Source organism: Cucurbita maxima, unplaced genomic scaffold (assembly GCF_002738345.1).
Source record: "Cucurbita maxima cultivar Rimu unplaced genomic scaffold, Cmax_1.0 Cma_Scf00039, whole genome shotgun sequence".
Lineage (NCBI taxonomy): Eukaryota > Viridiplantae > Streptophyta > Magnoliopsida > Cucurbitales > Cucurbitaceae > Cucurbita > Cucurbita maxima.
The window spans coordinates 550662-566737 of NW_019272055.1; the positions used below are offsets into that span (position 1 = coordinate 550662).

The window sequence follows — 16076 nt, forward strand, 5'->3', positions numbered from 1 at the left end:
AAAAAAAAAAAAAAAAAAAAAAAAAAAAAAAAAAAAAAAAAAAAAAAAAAAAAAAGGAAAGAAAGAAAGAAAAAGGAAAAAGAATACTTGGATAATTGTATTTTGATTGTGAACTAACCTACGTATTTAAAAAACAGGCCATTAAGCCTTTTTCTATAGAATCCAGATTAGTAACATTTTCAGTAACTATTTTTTCTTATTGTATTTTCTCTATGTTCATTTAGGATGATACTCAGTTGGTCATTGGCTGGGGAACATCTGTGAAGATTGCATCAATTCGAACAAGCCAGAATAAAACAGCCAATGGAACACAAAATAGTCGGCACGTTCCAATGTCTAGCATGAACCGGGTTGATGTAGTGGCATCTTTTCAAACTAACTACTTAATCACAGGAATTGCTCCATTTGGGGATGTCCTGGTTGTTCTGGCTTATATTCCCGAGGAAGAAGGTGAAAAAAGTTTTAGTATAACTGCTCCATCCCGGCAGGTATGTTCACAACATATATCCAGTCTTGCACGAGATTTTTTATGCGTGTTTTAAGTTTCTTTTTGTACAGGTTCTTAGCTACTTTTACATGTTCAAATTAGTTCAGATTTTACGTGTACCACAAACTGAGAGCTTAGTAGATAAATTATATTATGCATGGATCAGAGCTTTTGCAATCATAAATTATATTATGCATAGTTCCTTGTCAGTTGCTTAGTGGCTTAGCCTTTCAAATATCATGAGAAATCATAGACCTTTTTCACTTGAAATGAATGATTATATTTTTTTGTTGACACTCATCAGTTCCTGATTTAATTATTTAAGGTCGTGAATATGCTGTTTCTTCTGTCTAGGTGTGTATGCGAATGAATGGCATGTGTAATGGGAGTATAAACGGGTTTTGAATTTTTTTTCACAAGAAACGAAAATTTTCATGATTAAATGAAAAAGAGACTGATAAGATACAAACTCCACAAACTCCCGAAAACAGTAAGTGGCAATAAATAGAAGAAAACATTCCGACGAGGACAAAACTTATGAAGAGAAATCTACAAACTTAGAAATAGAACACCAAGAAAAAGCCTTGATATGGGCCGAACCAAAATGATCTTTCCAAGGGAGGAGCTTGATATGAAAGAACCTTTGATTTCTTTCTAACTATAACTCTGAAAATCTTGTAAAATAAAAGCATCAAAATATTTGGATAGAGAACCCCTAGAAGAAATCTTTCAGACTTGAACATTCAATGAGCTCAAGCCACTGAAGATGATTGATGTCAAAGATTCTGAAGATCTTTTCCAACCAAAAAAGATCTATTATTTATTGTTCTCAGAACACACCGTGGAATTGAAGAATTCAATCAATTACTACAAAAACTCTTAGCAAGTTGACCAAAGGACTTTGGGATCCAACAAACATGTGTTTGCCGAAGATCTAAGAAGGATATTTTTGTTAAGATCTTAGATTTTTTTTTTGTTAGTCAAAGATATCTTACTGACTTATTTCAAGGGAAAGAATTACTTGGTTGTAGGACAACAGAAACTCCTGGATAAAAAATTATAAGTTGCAGAAGATCTACTTGTGGTTATTGTTCGTTAGTTGAAGGAAATTTAGTTACTTGACGTAGTAAAAAACAAATGTAGTAGCCCGTAGTGTTGAAACAAATCTAGAGCCATAGCACATGAAATTTGTGAATGTATATGGATCAACAGGATTCTTGAAGAATTGAAATTTTCTCAAAAAGCTCCTATATTGTGATAACAAGGTTGTCATCGTCATTGCTCAAAGCATATTGACGTTGACAAGCATTTCATAAAAGAGAAAACTGATGTGGGTGTAATATGTCTATCTTATCTTCCTACAATAGAACATACGATTGATATGCTAACTAAAGGTTTTCCAAAAAAAATACTTCATAAACTTATCAACAAGTTGGCTATGAAAGATATCTACAAACAGCTTGAGGGGGAGTGTTGGATTTCAATGTTGATTGTCTATTATGCATATATTCTTTATTTATAATTGTAACATTTATTTCCATATTGGTTGACGATGTTTCTTCTATATAAGAGTACCTTGTATTCGTTTTAGATGTTTAAGGAGAAATAAAATAATATTATTCTTCTTCTCTAAATTCAACTGTTTCTTATGTAAAAGCATGGCAACCTGCTCTGTATTTTATGATTGTATAGGCGCTTGCTCATTTTTCTTCATGAAGGTGCTCGTTACTCCCTTTGACGTGTATTGCTATCTTACTCTTGTAAATCACTTTCAAGTAGGGAAATGCCCAAAGACCAGAAATTCGTGTCGTAACATGGAACAATGATGAATTATCTAATGATACCCTACCTGTACATGGTTTTGAGCATTACAAGGCAAAGGACTATTCCCTTGCACATGCTCCTTTCACAGGTTAATTTATATCTATGGAAGAATATTATTTTTTTAGCACAAGGTAAATTGCATTAAATGTTCAAATACTTCTTTATGTCAGTGTAGGCAGCAGCTATGCTGGTGGTCAGTGGGCTTCTGGTGTTGAACCTATGTACTATATTGTATCCCCAAAAGACATAGTTATTGGGAAACCCAGGTCGGTTTTTTAATCTGTGTTGTTTCATAACTCTAGACTTCTCATTTTATTGTTGTACCTGCTACTCTTAATTGGTAAACACTGGAGGAAGACCTCTAGTATTATCTATGGTAAGCTTGTGAGTGGATCTGTTTCTTTTGATGTTCTTGTTTTTTTTTCTTCACGTGCTCAGTTTTCACACCTCACATTGTATTTTTATCACTCTTAATGGAACTATTGTTTAGACATTTCCTTTTTGTAAGGTTATCTTTTTGTATGCCCTTGTATTTTTTTATTTCTTCTTTATGAAAACGTGGTTTCTTATTGAATTGTTAAGACCTTTTGGGATGGAAAGCCATATTTCATTCAGAAGAATGAATGGAAGAACAAGAACAGTAGCATAATGAACATACAGCCACACCAAACACTGGGGTGACTTCAAAGAAAATATTTAATAATAAATTACAAAGAAATAAATGAAAGTTTCTTGGGTAGTAATACTGGCACAAGGAGTGGTATTGAATGTAGCCACAATTTGCACCTTATCCCAAGACCTTCCAACTTAAAAAATTCAATTTTATTGTTTACTTTTATAAATAACGGAGCTTTCATTGAGAATAAATAAACGAATACAAGAGCATATTAAAAAAAGAGCTCCTAAAAAAGGGGGGCAAACTACAAAAGGGGTCTCAAATCAAGAGAAATAAGACCTAACAAATAATTACAAAAGTGCTTAGCAATAGAAGTCCATAAGAAAACATAGAATCTTACAAAAGACCAAACCTCACTCAGAGATCTCTCAAACCTTTGAAAAATTCTATTGTCCCTTTCACCCCAAAGACCTCACAAAATAGTACACACCCTAGCTTGCCATAAAAACTCTCTATTATTAGGGAAGGGAGGATGAAGAAATTCCTTGATCATCTCTCTTCAACTCTTATGTCTGGCTAACTCTTGACGAAACACCTCAAAATCTGGGTTCTGGACTGCATATGCAAAATCACAACCTCAAAGGTATGGTTATGATTCTTGGTTGCCCTGTTGTAGATGCAACACAATGACCATATCAAGTTAGGCACCCTCCTCGACACCTTGTCCAAGGTGTTAAACCTTTCGTGAAGGGCTTGCATTACAAAAAACTTAACCTTAGGAATTTTTATCTTTCACGACGAGGCATATTCATCTTCTACAACGAGGGATGGACTGAATTGCTAAAGGGAGAAGGATTAACTAAACAAAGAAAACAAGAACTACACGAGAATCCTTTGGACGAACTAGGGTTCTGATAAACTCCCAACAATGTTCATCCTTTTTCCATTGGATGAAGCATGTTGGAGACCTAAAGAATGAGAGTACACAAACCGAGACAACACAGCTGCTACCGAATTGTTCCTATCGAGGATAAATGGAATAGACGAAGAAGAACAACCTACAGAGCAGAAAGATGTATCCTCCAACCATTTATCCTCAAAAGGTGTCCCTCTCATCCCTAACTAAACTAAATTATGAATAAAAAAGGGAAGAAAAGAAATTCCTCAATGTTGCCTCTCCAATATATTTTGAAGTGCCTTTAAATACATTCAAGCTCCATTCAAAAGGGGATGGCTTGGATTTTCTCGATAATCCAACCTCGTGATGAAACTGACCTTGTTTCTGGCTCTACCAATCCATAATCCCCCAAAGTCCACTCACTTCGTAAGCACCTCCCAAGGAAATTTCTCATGAGCTTCTCTGGAGATTTTCTCATCACCACCAGAATTTTGGAAAGAGAAAAATAGTAGGTAGGAATCCCACTCAAGATGGGTGGATGAGAGTGAGTCTGCCTCCTTTTGAGAAGAAGCTCCTTTTCTAGGACGATAATCTCTTTTGAATCTTATTTACCATGGGGACCTAAAGCATTCTACTCTTTGGACAATGTCTTAAAGGAAGACTGAAGTAAGAAGGGAATGTTCCAACCTCACACCCAACCATAGAAACCAAATGCTTAGCTTACCAGGATCACAATTTAAAGCCAACAGCTAGAATTTATCCTTGTTAATCTTTAGCCTAGAAATGACGTCAAAGAAAGCTAGGAAGTTATTTAGGTTGACAAACTACTCTGCATTGCCAGAGCAAAAAAACGATGGTATTATCTGCATACTCTTTGCGAACGAAAGACGAGACAGGAGCAAGTTATCGGTGCCAACATTGAAGCCTTCAAAGACATTATGCTCCACCCCTTTGAGATGATTCTACTTAAAGACATCCACAACAAGTAAGAATAGAATAGCGTGAGATGGGCACCCTGTTTAAGACCTCTTGAGGCATGAAATCTACCTCTCGGTCTACCATCAACAAGGTTTGAGAATTTTATTGATCTAATACAACTCCAAATCCACGATTACCATTTATATTAAAACCATTCCTAGCAAGGATTCTATCCAGGAAGTTTCAATCCACATGGTCATACAATTTTTCGAAGGTCAATCTTGTAGAAAACCTAGAAAACCCCCTTTTTTCGAGTTCTATAGTCATCAATAGTTTCATCGGAAATGGAGCTTGGTCTAAGATTGTCTACCTGCATCGTATGTACCCCGTGACTTACAGTGGTAAAAGAAGCACTTTCCTCATATTAGGTATGCACTCTTTCTTTTTTGCTTGGTAAGAAAATATATCATAGCAAATTAGGTAAAATGTAAATCCTCCTATTTTTCTCCAATCAAATATTCTGTGAATAGTGAAAGAACCAAATTGGTGTAAAACTCTTCTTTCGTCCATTCAAATACCATGATGGATGTTAACTCTTTGCAACATACCAAGGGGGTAAAGAGGTATCCCGTCAATCAAAGAAAGACAAGATTGTTATAATGTATGGCTGTATGTAATGTTGTCCTTTATTGTAATTGTCCTTTTAGTTTAGGTCCTCCTATATACCTATATATACCTATATATATATATATATGTATGTATGTAACTCTTTAATCTAAAATACAACTAAGTATTTTTTTTTACTATTGAGCACATGGTATCAGAGCAACCTCTAGGGGTTTTAGAATATGTTTTTTTCTTTTGGCTGTTAGGATGTTAACGCTTTGCAACATACCAAGGAGGGAAAGAGGTCTCCCATCAATCTAGGTATTGTGCTTTTGTAAGAGGAAATTTAGTGTTATGGAAGAGTAAGAAGCAGAATGCGATTTTATGTTCAAGTGCTGAGTCATAATATAGAGCTATGATACGATCTGTGTGTGAAATAATGTGGATAATCAACTTTTAACTGAGATAGGCTTCAATATTATCGTGTCAGCTAAATTATGGTGTGTAATCAAACGACACTTCACGTTGCATCCAACCCAGTGTTTCATGAGTGGACTAAACATGTTCAAGTGGATTGTTATTTCATTCTTGAGAAAAACAAGGGTTGAAGTCCACTGGAAAGACTGTAGAACAATTGAGAGGATCCTTAACAAACATTTGAACATCAAGAATAAACTATCTTTACAACAAGCTGGGCATGAAAGACATATTTGCTCCAACTTGAGGGGGATTGATATAATTGATGTTACTATGTATAGTTGTCCTTCATTGTAATTGTACATTCCTTTAGTTTAGGTTTTTCTAGTATACCTATATATGACTCTAATCTAAGGTACTATTAAGTAGTTTTCCAATGCTAAGCAGAAAGACAACCACAGTGGGAACATTTCTTTCCCATGTAGAATTCAAGCACGAATGAGAACACCAAGATTGAAGGGAAGTGTTGTCCATCCATCGATTCTCCCACAAGCAAGTTGGATTACTATCTCCAAGTGAATATTTTATGAAATCAAGGAAACTTGGAGGACACACCGTACATGGTTTCTAGTTGTTGTCATTGAACATCACAATTGTGTCTCTACCCATGTCAGGGAACCCGTATTTTCTAACAAGAATTTGATGCAGGAGTATATGACGTTCTCAGGTAAAAGGCAATAATCATTTGGATTAAATTGCAGGTTTGTTTCTAACGACTCCACTCCCAATCCACAACTCCCCCATCCTCAGACATGTATCTCCACTTTAATAAATTCAGTCCTCTCATATCAGGCCTCATCCACACCATCTATAATAAATACCTCAGCTTTCTTGTAAAATGTCTCTGCTTTGGACGAATGCAGTCAAAGCCTTACTCTTAGGATTGTGGATAGAAAGAAATTTACGGTATGAAACTTTGAAGAGAAGCATAGTTCTTGGGTTGATTGTTTTGAGTCAGCTCATCTCAAAGCCTCTCTTTGGTGTTCTCTCACTAATTCATCGGCAGTTTTTCTTTGCAGTATATTAATTTAAATTAGAAAGCTTTAATTCATTAGTTTTAATTTCTGTTCTTTACTTGCTCACCTCGTTTGGAATTTGTATCCTTTGAGCATTAGTCTTTTTTCATTAATTCAATGATTTTTTTTTTCAAAAAAGAAAAAGGACTGGGCCAAAATGAATAAAAAATGAAGAGGAATTTCTCTCAACACATAGGAAAATTCTATCTACTTCTGAGGTTCGCACATTTTCATCTTTAAGATAATGTGCATGTTTTCTTGTCTTTATCTTTCTTAGGGATGCGGAAGATCACATTTCTTGGCTTCTTGAACACGGTTGGCATGAAAAAGCTTTGGAAGCAGTCGAAGCAGGTCAAGGAAAAAGTGAACTCCTTGATGAGGTACCTTCCTTTGGCCCATTCATTTCTCCTCCCTGCTTAACCCTTCCTTTACTTTAAATTGATGCTTGATACTTAAAAGCATGTTTCATGAATACATGTCATTAGTTTGTTTTCTTTAACGAACTTCTGAGCTCTCCCTATCATATGAGGACTGTATCTGCATTTCAAATTTTGCATACTTGGCTTAGTTTCAATTGAATGCTTGCATCCTGTCTTGGTAACAAATGGATTAGGCCCCAATATTCCTCTACCCCATACCTTTAGATTGAGGCCTTTTGTATGACAACTCCTCATGCTAGGCTTAGGGACTCCCCCCAATCCCTAAGGCCCTTAGGTTGTCTATCTTCTTTGATGATTTTTATATTTATCCGTTTCTCATAAAAAAGAAAAAATTGCTTGCCCCATGTAATTTCCCGGGTGTTCCAATTTTTCTTAAAGCCTTCAAACGTCCCAACAGAATTATATTTTTGTTAGTATCCTGGAATTCTTACCGAACAGTATTATATTTTTTTGTGATTCTTTGGAAGTCTTACTTGCACCTTTTATCTAATCAATGAAATTTCTTCTGCACATGAAATAAGCTGTAAATATTCAGGATGAATTGCTTGATTGCTCTGGGGATTCATAATCCCAGAGCAATTAATATTTCAAGTCATTTTTGTATGAAGTTAATGGAGTGTAATACTATTTTATCAAATAAAAAATTCTGCATCCTTCTTTAGAAGAAAAATAAGCATAATACATTTTTGTTGCTTATGTATTTAGGTGGGATCCAGATATCTTGATCACTTGATTGTGGAGAGAAAATATGCTGAAGCTGCCTCGCTGTGTCCCAAATTGTTGCGAGGCTCTGTTTCTGCTTGGGAGAGGTAATTAGTTGATTTCCTTGTATACTATTCTCCAGGCACTAGCATAACTACAGAAACCGGGTTTTCACAGATGGGTTTTTCACTTTGCTCATTTGTGTCAACTTCCTGTATTGGCTCCATATATACCAACAGAAAACCCCAGATTGCGTGATACTGTTTACGAGGTTAGTCTGGAAGAAAATTTCTCTGATACTTTTTGTTTTCTCTTTTAAGAGAGATTTATTTATTACCAACTTGAAAACTTGACATTTTTTTCCGTTTATACGCAGATGGCTCTCGTTGCTCTTGCTTCAAATCCGTTGTTTCACAAGGATCTATTAACGATTATTAAGTCTTGGCCATCAGTGATTTATTCTGCCCTGCCCGTTATTGCAGCCATAGAACCTCAGTTCAATACTTCTTCAATGACTGATGCTCTTAAAGAAGTAAATATTTTTTTTTCTGTTATTTTTTCTCGAAGTGTGTTTTGTTGTAAGCTCATTTCTTTCCTGCATCAGGCATTAGCTGAGCTGTACGTCATAGATGGACAGTATGAGAAAGCTTTTTTGCTGTATGCTGATGTAAGTTTTAGATTTGTGCTCTCTCCACTGTTAACTGGTTCTAGAACTCCACTGTTTCCCTTTTTAATACATATTTAATTATTTTGCCCTTATTTTCAGCTGCTGAAGCCAGATATATTTGACTTTATTGAGAAATACAATCTGCATGAGGTGATTCGTGAGAAGGTATGAGAATTCGAAATTAGGCGACCCTATAGTTCTCTTGTTTCTTTCTTCCAAGAGTAAAATTATGTTTGTGTGGTAATTGTGTTATAAAATGTCACTTTGGCAGTAACAATTGGATGGTAGAGTCTTCTAACCATCGTCAGTTGACCTAGTAGTGGTTGAGGTTAGTGAAAAAAGTAAGAGGTTAGGAGAAAATAGGTTCCAACCATGGATGCCACTTGTCTAGTATATATTTCTTCTGAGCTTTATTGACAACCAAATACACTCATATAGTAGGACACTAATATACTAGGATTAGGCAATTGTCCATGAGATTAGTTGAGCTGTGGTCAACCTGGTAGAGACAGTCACAAATATATAATAATAATTATATTAAAAAAAAAAAAAAACAAAGGACCTTCCGACTAAAAGCCGGATCTTTTATGAACATTTTTTTGATAATGTTGTTGCATTTCTTTATCACTTTTGATCCCTCAATTAGAGTCACCAATTTTTACATTAGATGCAAACGATGGAACTCTAAAGGCTGATATTATATGGTTTTTGAATTTCTTTTGTTTCAAAATTATGCATCTGTATTTTTTGGTTATAACTTTGTGTAAACATGCCTCCTATTTCAACAATTACAGTATGAGCTTATTTAATTGGAGGATTTTGTTGTAACTTCCTTTGTATGTGGATGTCATCTCCTTTTTTGTAATATGAAATTGTCTCTTTACCGAAAAATTTGAAAACAATTTTACTTCAAGAGTTTGGCTATGGAGTCTTGAAATTCGGTTTAGACTTTAGTTTTTTTGTCCCTGGTAATTTGTTCGTACTCTTATGTAAAATGAAAAGTTCTATGTTTAGAGAGAACAATTTTACAGTCCGTCAAGTGGGCAAACTATTATGTTATTTTCATGTTTAAATGTATGACGACCTTTCTTCCTTTTCCCATCTTTTTGTAGGTTGTCCAACTCATGATGCTAGATTGCAAGCGTGCAGTTCCCTTGTTTATCCAATACAAGGAATTAATTCCTCCAAATGAAGTTGTTTCACAGCTTTTCAAAGCCGTTGATAAGTGTGATTTCAGATATTTCATGCACCTGTATCTGCATTCCTTATTTGAAGTAAATCCACATGCTGGAAAGGATTTCCATGACATTCAGGTACAAACTACTGAAGATTTAGTTATCCTTTAGTGATTCAATTTTTGTGTTTTCACGCATACAGATGATAAATCTCTTTGCCTTGATGTGCGATGTGACAAGATTGCACCATTGGAGTAAAGCGAGAGATACAAGTAAAATTACATCTCGCAATAATTTGAAAAAGAAAACATACCGTATAGTGTCAAGACATCAAACATGGATATTTATGGGGTAAAAGTTTGCCTTATCAAGGGCTATGTAGTCCTCGTTTGCCATTAAGACATTATAACCAGGAAAAGAGAATAAATAATCCGTCAATATAAAAAAAAGACTACTGTGATATCATTATCATTATTATTCTTTTGACGAAGTATACTTTTCACTGGATGAAGAAAAGATTACACTGCTAAGGGAGACATACAACGAAAACATTCCCACCACTCTTAACAGCCAACCCAATCTTAATAAAAAAAGCTCCCAATTGTATTGGTAAGATTAATAGAATAACAAAAATTGATTTGTCAAAGAACACCATAAAAGAAGCATAATTTTTAGCACAACCATCAATTTGCCTAATCAAACACTTCTTCCTTTTTTAAAAAGATTCTTTGGTTTATTTCGAACCACAGCTTTGATTGCATTTCTTCAACTTCACTTCACAAGTTGAGTTATATTCTCCTATGAACTTCTATCAAACACTCAAATCAAATTAAAAGTCTAGAAAAGTTACTCCCAAGTCAAGTCGACAAGTGTTCCACACCATTGTCCTGCTTTTCTCATGATGATAGCAAGACCACTTCAGATTGAAAGGCCTTTAGTTTTATAATTTTGAAGTTTGTTCTCTTTTGTATGCTCTTCTATATTCTCTTTGTTTTCTTATTCGTTCTATCTTGGGAGCTTGTATCCTTGAATAATTTCAATGAAAAATTATTTTTTGTTCCAAAAAAAAAAAAAAAAAAAAAAAAAAAAAACTTACAACTGTAGGCACAATGAAAGAATAAATGAGATTAATCCTCAACTACCATCAAAACAAGTCTATACGTGTTCAGCACCATTGTGTGTGTGTTTTGGATAAGAAACAGAGGTTAAATTAGCAAAAGCTAGTTATACAAATATTGGATATGAGATATCTCCACAGACAACTTTAGCTACTGTGTTAATTTTACCTAAGTGAGCTAACCAAATGAAACTTTTCTGGTCTTCCAGCTAGCCTTTAACCAAGATTTGTTGATTCTAATATGATGAAAGTTTTCTTTCACCAAGAACTTGACTGAAAACTTGCCTGAAGAATTCAATTAGATTCTTCCATCATTATTAGATCCAATGTAAGTGTAGATCTTTTTTTTTTTAAAAAAAAAAAAAGAAATAGAAGAAGATAGACCTTTTTGCTGCTCTCTGTTTTGAAGGGGGAAAAAATATCAACAAAAAATGAGAGGAGGGGGGAATGAAAGGAAAAAAAAAAAAAAATCGTGGTCTGATAACTGTACTAGATTTCCTCTGATTGAAGGGGAAATTGGCAAGAAAGAGAAATTTTGATTGGAGAGAAAAAATAGCCAGTAGCAATTTGATTTGAGAGAGAACGAAAAAAAAAATTGAACAATCTTTTTGATTTAGGTGACATGTACAGTCCCAGTTTCTGAGTGGGATGTGTAATGTAATGGTAGCTAGTTTATGTGGTGTCCTTGCAATGACTCTCTTCGCCATAGTTTCACAATGTTGATAAGCGAAAGAAATATGCAACGGAAAGCACCATATTGAAGGCACATGACACCATTGCACAAGGCAAGAAGAAGGGTGTGCGCTTCACCTTCTCTTGAACCATAGGCTTGCATCAAGAAGCACCTCGATAACATTGCTAGGTTTTTTTCCTTCAAATTATTCTTTATCTGCATAAATACTAAACCAAGTTGCTAGATGAAATTCACTGGTGGGTTTATCAAGAATGGTTAAGCTTGACCTGGAGTACGATAGGGAACAGAGATTTACGACTCATTTTTTTCATAGCCAAAATTAGTGGTTTCTATGTAGTTAGAGCTTTCTTGTTCCTATTTTAATAATTTGGTTCCTATTTACCCTCCAATAATTATGTAGGTGGAGCTTTATGCTGACTATGATATAAAGATGCTGCTTCCATTTCTTCGTAGTAGTCAACATTATACACTTGAGAAGGTCAGAATTATCTGTTGCTGCTTATAATGGTTATTCTTTATGTGTTTATAACTTTGTGAACATAATCTCAGGCATATGAAATTTGCATTAAAAAAAATCTTTTGAGGGAGCAAGTCTTCATTCTTGGAAGAATGGGAAACGCAAAACAAGCCCTTGCTGTCATCATTGATAAATTAGGAGATATAGAAGAGGTACTTGCATTATTTTCTGACTGCAGGAAATCTCTGCTTTCTGATAGACTCCTCACATTTCCATTTGAGATCTGGTTATGAACTGGTCATAGAACTTTGTTTTAACCATGAACAGGCAGTAGAGTTCGTTAGCATGCAGCATGATGATGAACTTTGGGAAGAACTAATAAAGCTATGTCTTCACAAGGCGGAAATGGTATCGATGAATGCTCTTTGCTTGCTGACTAATTTTCCGTGCACATTTATTTTAAATGATCTGTCCTCCATTATTGACAGGTTGGCATGTTATTGGAGCACACAGTTGGCAATCTAGATCCTCTTTATATTGTGAACATGGTTCCCAATGGAATAGAGATACCTCGGTTAGTGTCAATTTCTGTCATCATTAGTTTTCAACATCTATCCTGTTTATATCTGTTGTCTATTACATGCGGTATGTATCCCGGTAAAATATACTGTGGCCCTTTCACTTTTGGCAATCTAGATCCTCTTCATTAAGGATGCTTTGTTCCCCTCTCCTGTAGGATCTCACAATCCACCAATCCACCCCCTTGGGGCCAGCGTCCTCTTTAGTACACCCCCCGATGCCTGTCTCTGATCCCATTTATAACGGCCTAAACCCACCGCTAGCAGATATTGTCCTCTTTGGGCTTTTTCTTTCCCCTCAAGGTTTTTAAAACGCATTTGCTAGGGAGTAGTTTCCACATCCTTGTAAAGAATACTTCGTTCTCCTCTCCAAACCGACGTGGGATTCCACATTGGGAGACTTATTTATTTATTTTAAAGTTCTGGTCTATCACAGTGCTTCTTATTAGACCTATTTGATAGGATTCTGTAGTGGCTCCACCTTTCTTATATTCTTAATTTTGGGAACTCTTTGTATTTCCTGATTTGGTCTTGGTCACGTCTTTTTATACCCAAAATCCTGAACTATATTAAACCACTCAAAATATTTCAGTCCTTGGAATCATTGCTCATTGAGCTACCTTCCCTTCCCCCCAAAATGTATATACACACATATACATATATATTTATTGCTTTTCTTTAATATTAGGTTTCTATTATCCTATAATAAAGAATTTCTTATGGATTCTTATTTGAGATGAAAGGCTGTGCATAATGGATCACACTCATAGATATTGGGTTTTTATCTGTTAGTACTCAAAAAGTAATAAAAACTACCACTTAGGATTCAGTTCTAAGCATTTTTATTAAATCAGCTAAAGATCTCATCTCTTGTCTATCGATAGTGTCTATTGGTTTTGTATATATTTATTGATAAAGTCCAGTGTATCCAGCTAATATTTTGTATTGTGTCTGCTCTCATTGAATATGATCTCTGTTTTAAGTTGGCAGAGCTGTTTATTAGTTGATTGTTGAGGCACTATAACTGGGTTATTACCCTTCTTGGCCGATGTACTTTCAGAGATTTTCTTACAAAACTTTCTAAGTGTTGGACGTGTAGCAACGAGTAACGAAAATAAGCATACAACTATAAGTTTTGTTAGCAGATTGTAGGTTGTGTCTGAATTAAACAAATTAAACATATGTAGAATTAATTATATTTGTTCATTTGGATATACATAGTGTGTGAAATCTTTCCTTTATTCTATTTCAGCCTTCGGGATCGGCTAGTTAAAATCATTACCGATTACCGAACAGAAACCAGCCTCAGACATGGATGCAATGATATCTTGAAGGTATTTTCATGCTAGACAAATTTAGTTGCTTACTAGAACTGAACCTTGTGCTGGCAAATAGTAATGTGTGATTTTCGACAGGCCGACACTGTGAATCTATTGGTTAAGTACTACAAAGAGGCTAGACATGGAGTTTACTTGAGCAATGAAGACGATGAAGTACGCGGGAAAAGGAATGAAAATAAGGTTTCTCAGTCGATTCAGAAATCTTTGAGTGTTAGAATGATGGAGGTTAAGTCGAAAACTCGGGGAGGCGCTCGTTGCTGCATATGTTTTAATCCCTTTTCAATACAAAACATATCTGTTATTGTGTTCTTTTGCTGTCATGCGTACCATGAGACTTGTCTCATAGAATCTACTTCCAATCTTGATGCTAAAAAAGGGACGGGAGAGACTCGGCATGATTCAGTATCTGACTTCAATTACGATAACGGAGAAATAGAGGACGATGATGAGGACGAGGCAGATATGGGCGGTCCTAGAATGCGTTGTATCTTATGTACTACTGCTTCTTCCAAGAGTTGATACCCTTTGTTTACTTCCTCTTTGTTGGGCTTCTTTGAACGCGTTTATGCGCATACAGGCATGTACAGGCTACCATCTCTTGCTTGCTTGCATTGCTATTTATATTTTTCTTTATCAAAGTTTGTATAATTAAGGTTGGAAGCTTTTGTTTGATGGCTGGAGCGATTTTTATTTGATACAAAGCTCGAAGTTATGTTCGGGTTTGTAAGAGTTGTATGAATATACTTAGTTGAGTTGGGTTATGTGATTTACGAGCTGAAAGTGATTGACATTTGTATATTTTCTTTTTCAAATTCGATTCTTATGAGATATGTAACTTTTTGTAACGTTAATAACACTTGAATAATATTTGTTTTGGCCTCAAAATTTTCTATTTTTTAAAATTTTTTGAACAACTTTGAGATGCAAGGATATTTAAGGACAATATTAAGAGATGTCCATAGGGAGAAATTCAACCTAATCCTATCTCAAAGAACCTTCTTTAAATTGGCATTATTCCACAAAACTTCTATTATTCCTTTCTAGCTAAATATCCATTAACAAATCTACAAGATAAGATTGGATCCAGCGTGGAGCCAATGGTTCTAAAGATCGCAGGTGGTAAAATCACAATGTAACAATAAATGGTTAAGATTTTCTGATTCACCGGTTAAGATTGGATGGATCCAAATTATCAATAGGCTCTTCAAGCACGTTGAAAATTTGGAGAGTCGCTTCACACTTAGAGGAGCTATCGTGTTGACCACTTCCATTCCTCTCATTAGACCATTTGTACCACTCATAGCTACAGCTCTAACCCGATTATTTCCTAATAATTGTTGTACTTCACAAGTCACATTAATTTCTTGATCGGTAGTATCTTGACCTTTAACTATCTAAGTATTGTAAATATTAGGCATTTTGCTCGAGGGAAAAGCTACATTTCGGACCAATGGTTTGAGCGATACGTCCCAAGTTTTTTTTTTCAAGCGTGGAAACTTCAGGACCAGAAGTAGTTAAGAAATTATTGATGGTTCCAAAAACTAGACTTAAAATGGATCTATTAAAATTTTTTGAAGTAATTTAGATGTCGCAAGTTTGAGAACGGAAGTCTCAAACGTCAATGCCGATGTAAGAATCCAATCTTAGAATTTTCTTAAGAAATAGTGGTAGGACTCACTTGAAATTCAATATGAACCTTAAGTTACGTATGATTTAAAGAAATACAGAAGAAATAAGCAAATAATTGTGAGTTAAGTATCTGCATTTTGTTCGAGAATTAGGTATCGTTAGAATTAGCTACTAAATGAACTATTTTGATTTTCACATACCAATTTGTTGGTATTTGTAACCTCCTCACAAAAAGAAACTCTCAGACCTACACAACCCACTAAAAGAAGTTAACGACCATGATTGGTAAGTTCTTCTCACTGTATTACAAATGTCTACTACAAGGAGTTATAACATAATTGACCAGTAGGATTGATCTACCGCTCTTCAAATGTCTGTCTACTAATAAGAAGTTATGACCATGATTGACAAGTAATTCTATGCTATCATGTCCAA

At 35.0% G+C, this 16076-nt stretch overlaps 1 protein-coding gene across 1 annotated transcript in view; it reads left to right on the forward strand.

Annotated features, from left to right (window-relative positions):
• Positions 1 to 14860, forward strand: part of LOC111469300 (vacuolar protein sorting-associated protein 41 homolog) — a 17476-nt gene extending 2616 nt beyond the window's left edge. Inside the window, exons 4-19 of the mRNA XM_023114522.1 lie at positions 225 to 488; positions 2267 to 2399; positions 2487 to 2577; positions 7120 to 7222; positions 7988 to 8091; positions 8162 to 8255; positions 8361 to 8516; positions 8589 to 8651; positions 8751 to 8816; positions 9764 to 9964; positions 12038 to 12115; positions 12187 to 12306; positions 12422 to 12502; positions 12583 to 12668; positions 13925 to 14006; positions 14088 to 14860. Coding sequence (XP_022970290.1) covers positions 225 to 488; positions 2267 to 2399; positions 2487 to 2577; positions 7120 to 7222; positions 7988 to 8091; positions 8162 to 8255; positions 8361 to 8516; positions 8589 to 8651; positions 8751 to 8816; positions 9764 to 9964; positions 12038 to 12115; positions 12187 to 12306; positions 12422 to 12502; positions 12583 to 12668; positions 13925 to 14006; positions 14088 to 14531 — 2166 coding nt within the window. The 3' untranslated portion in view covers positions 14532 to 14860. The remainder of the gene's footprint in view (positions 1 to 224; positions 489 to 2266; positions 2400 to 2486; positions 2578 to 7119; positions 7223 to 7987; positions 8092 to 8161; positions 8256 to 8360; positions 8517 to 8588; positions 8652 to 8750; positions 8817 to 9763; positions 9965 to 12037; positions 12116 to 12186; positions 12307 to 12421; positions 12503 to 12582; positions 12669 to 13924; positions 14007 to 14087) is intronic.
• The last annotated feature ends 1216 nt before the right edge of the window (positions 14861 to 16076 follow it).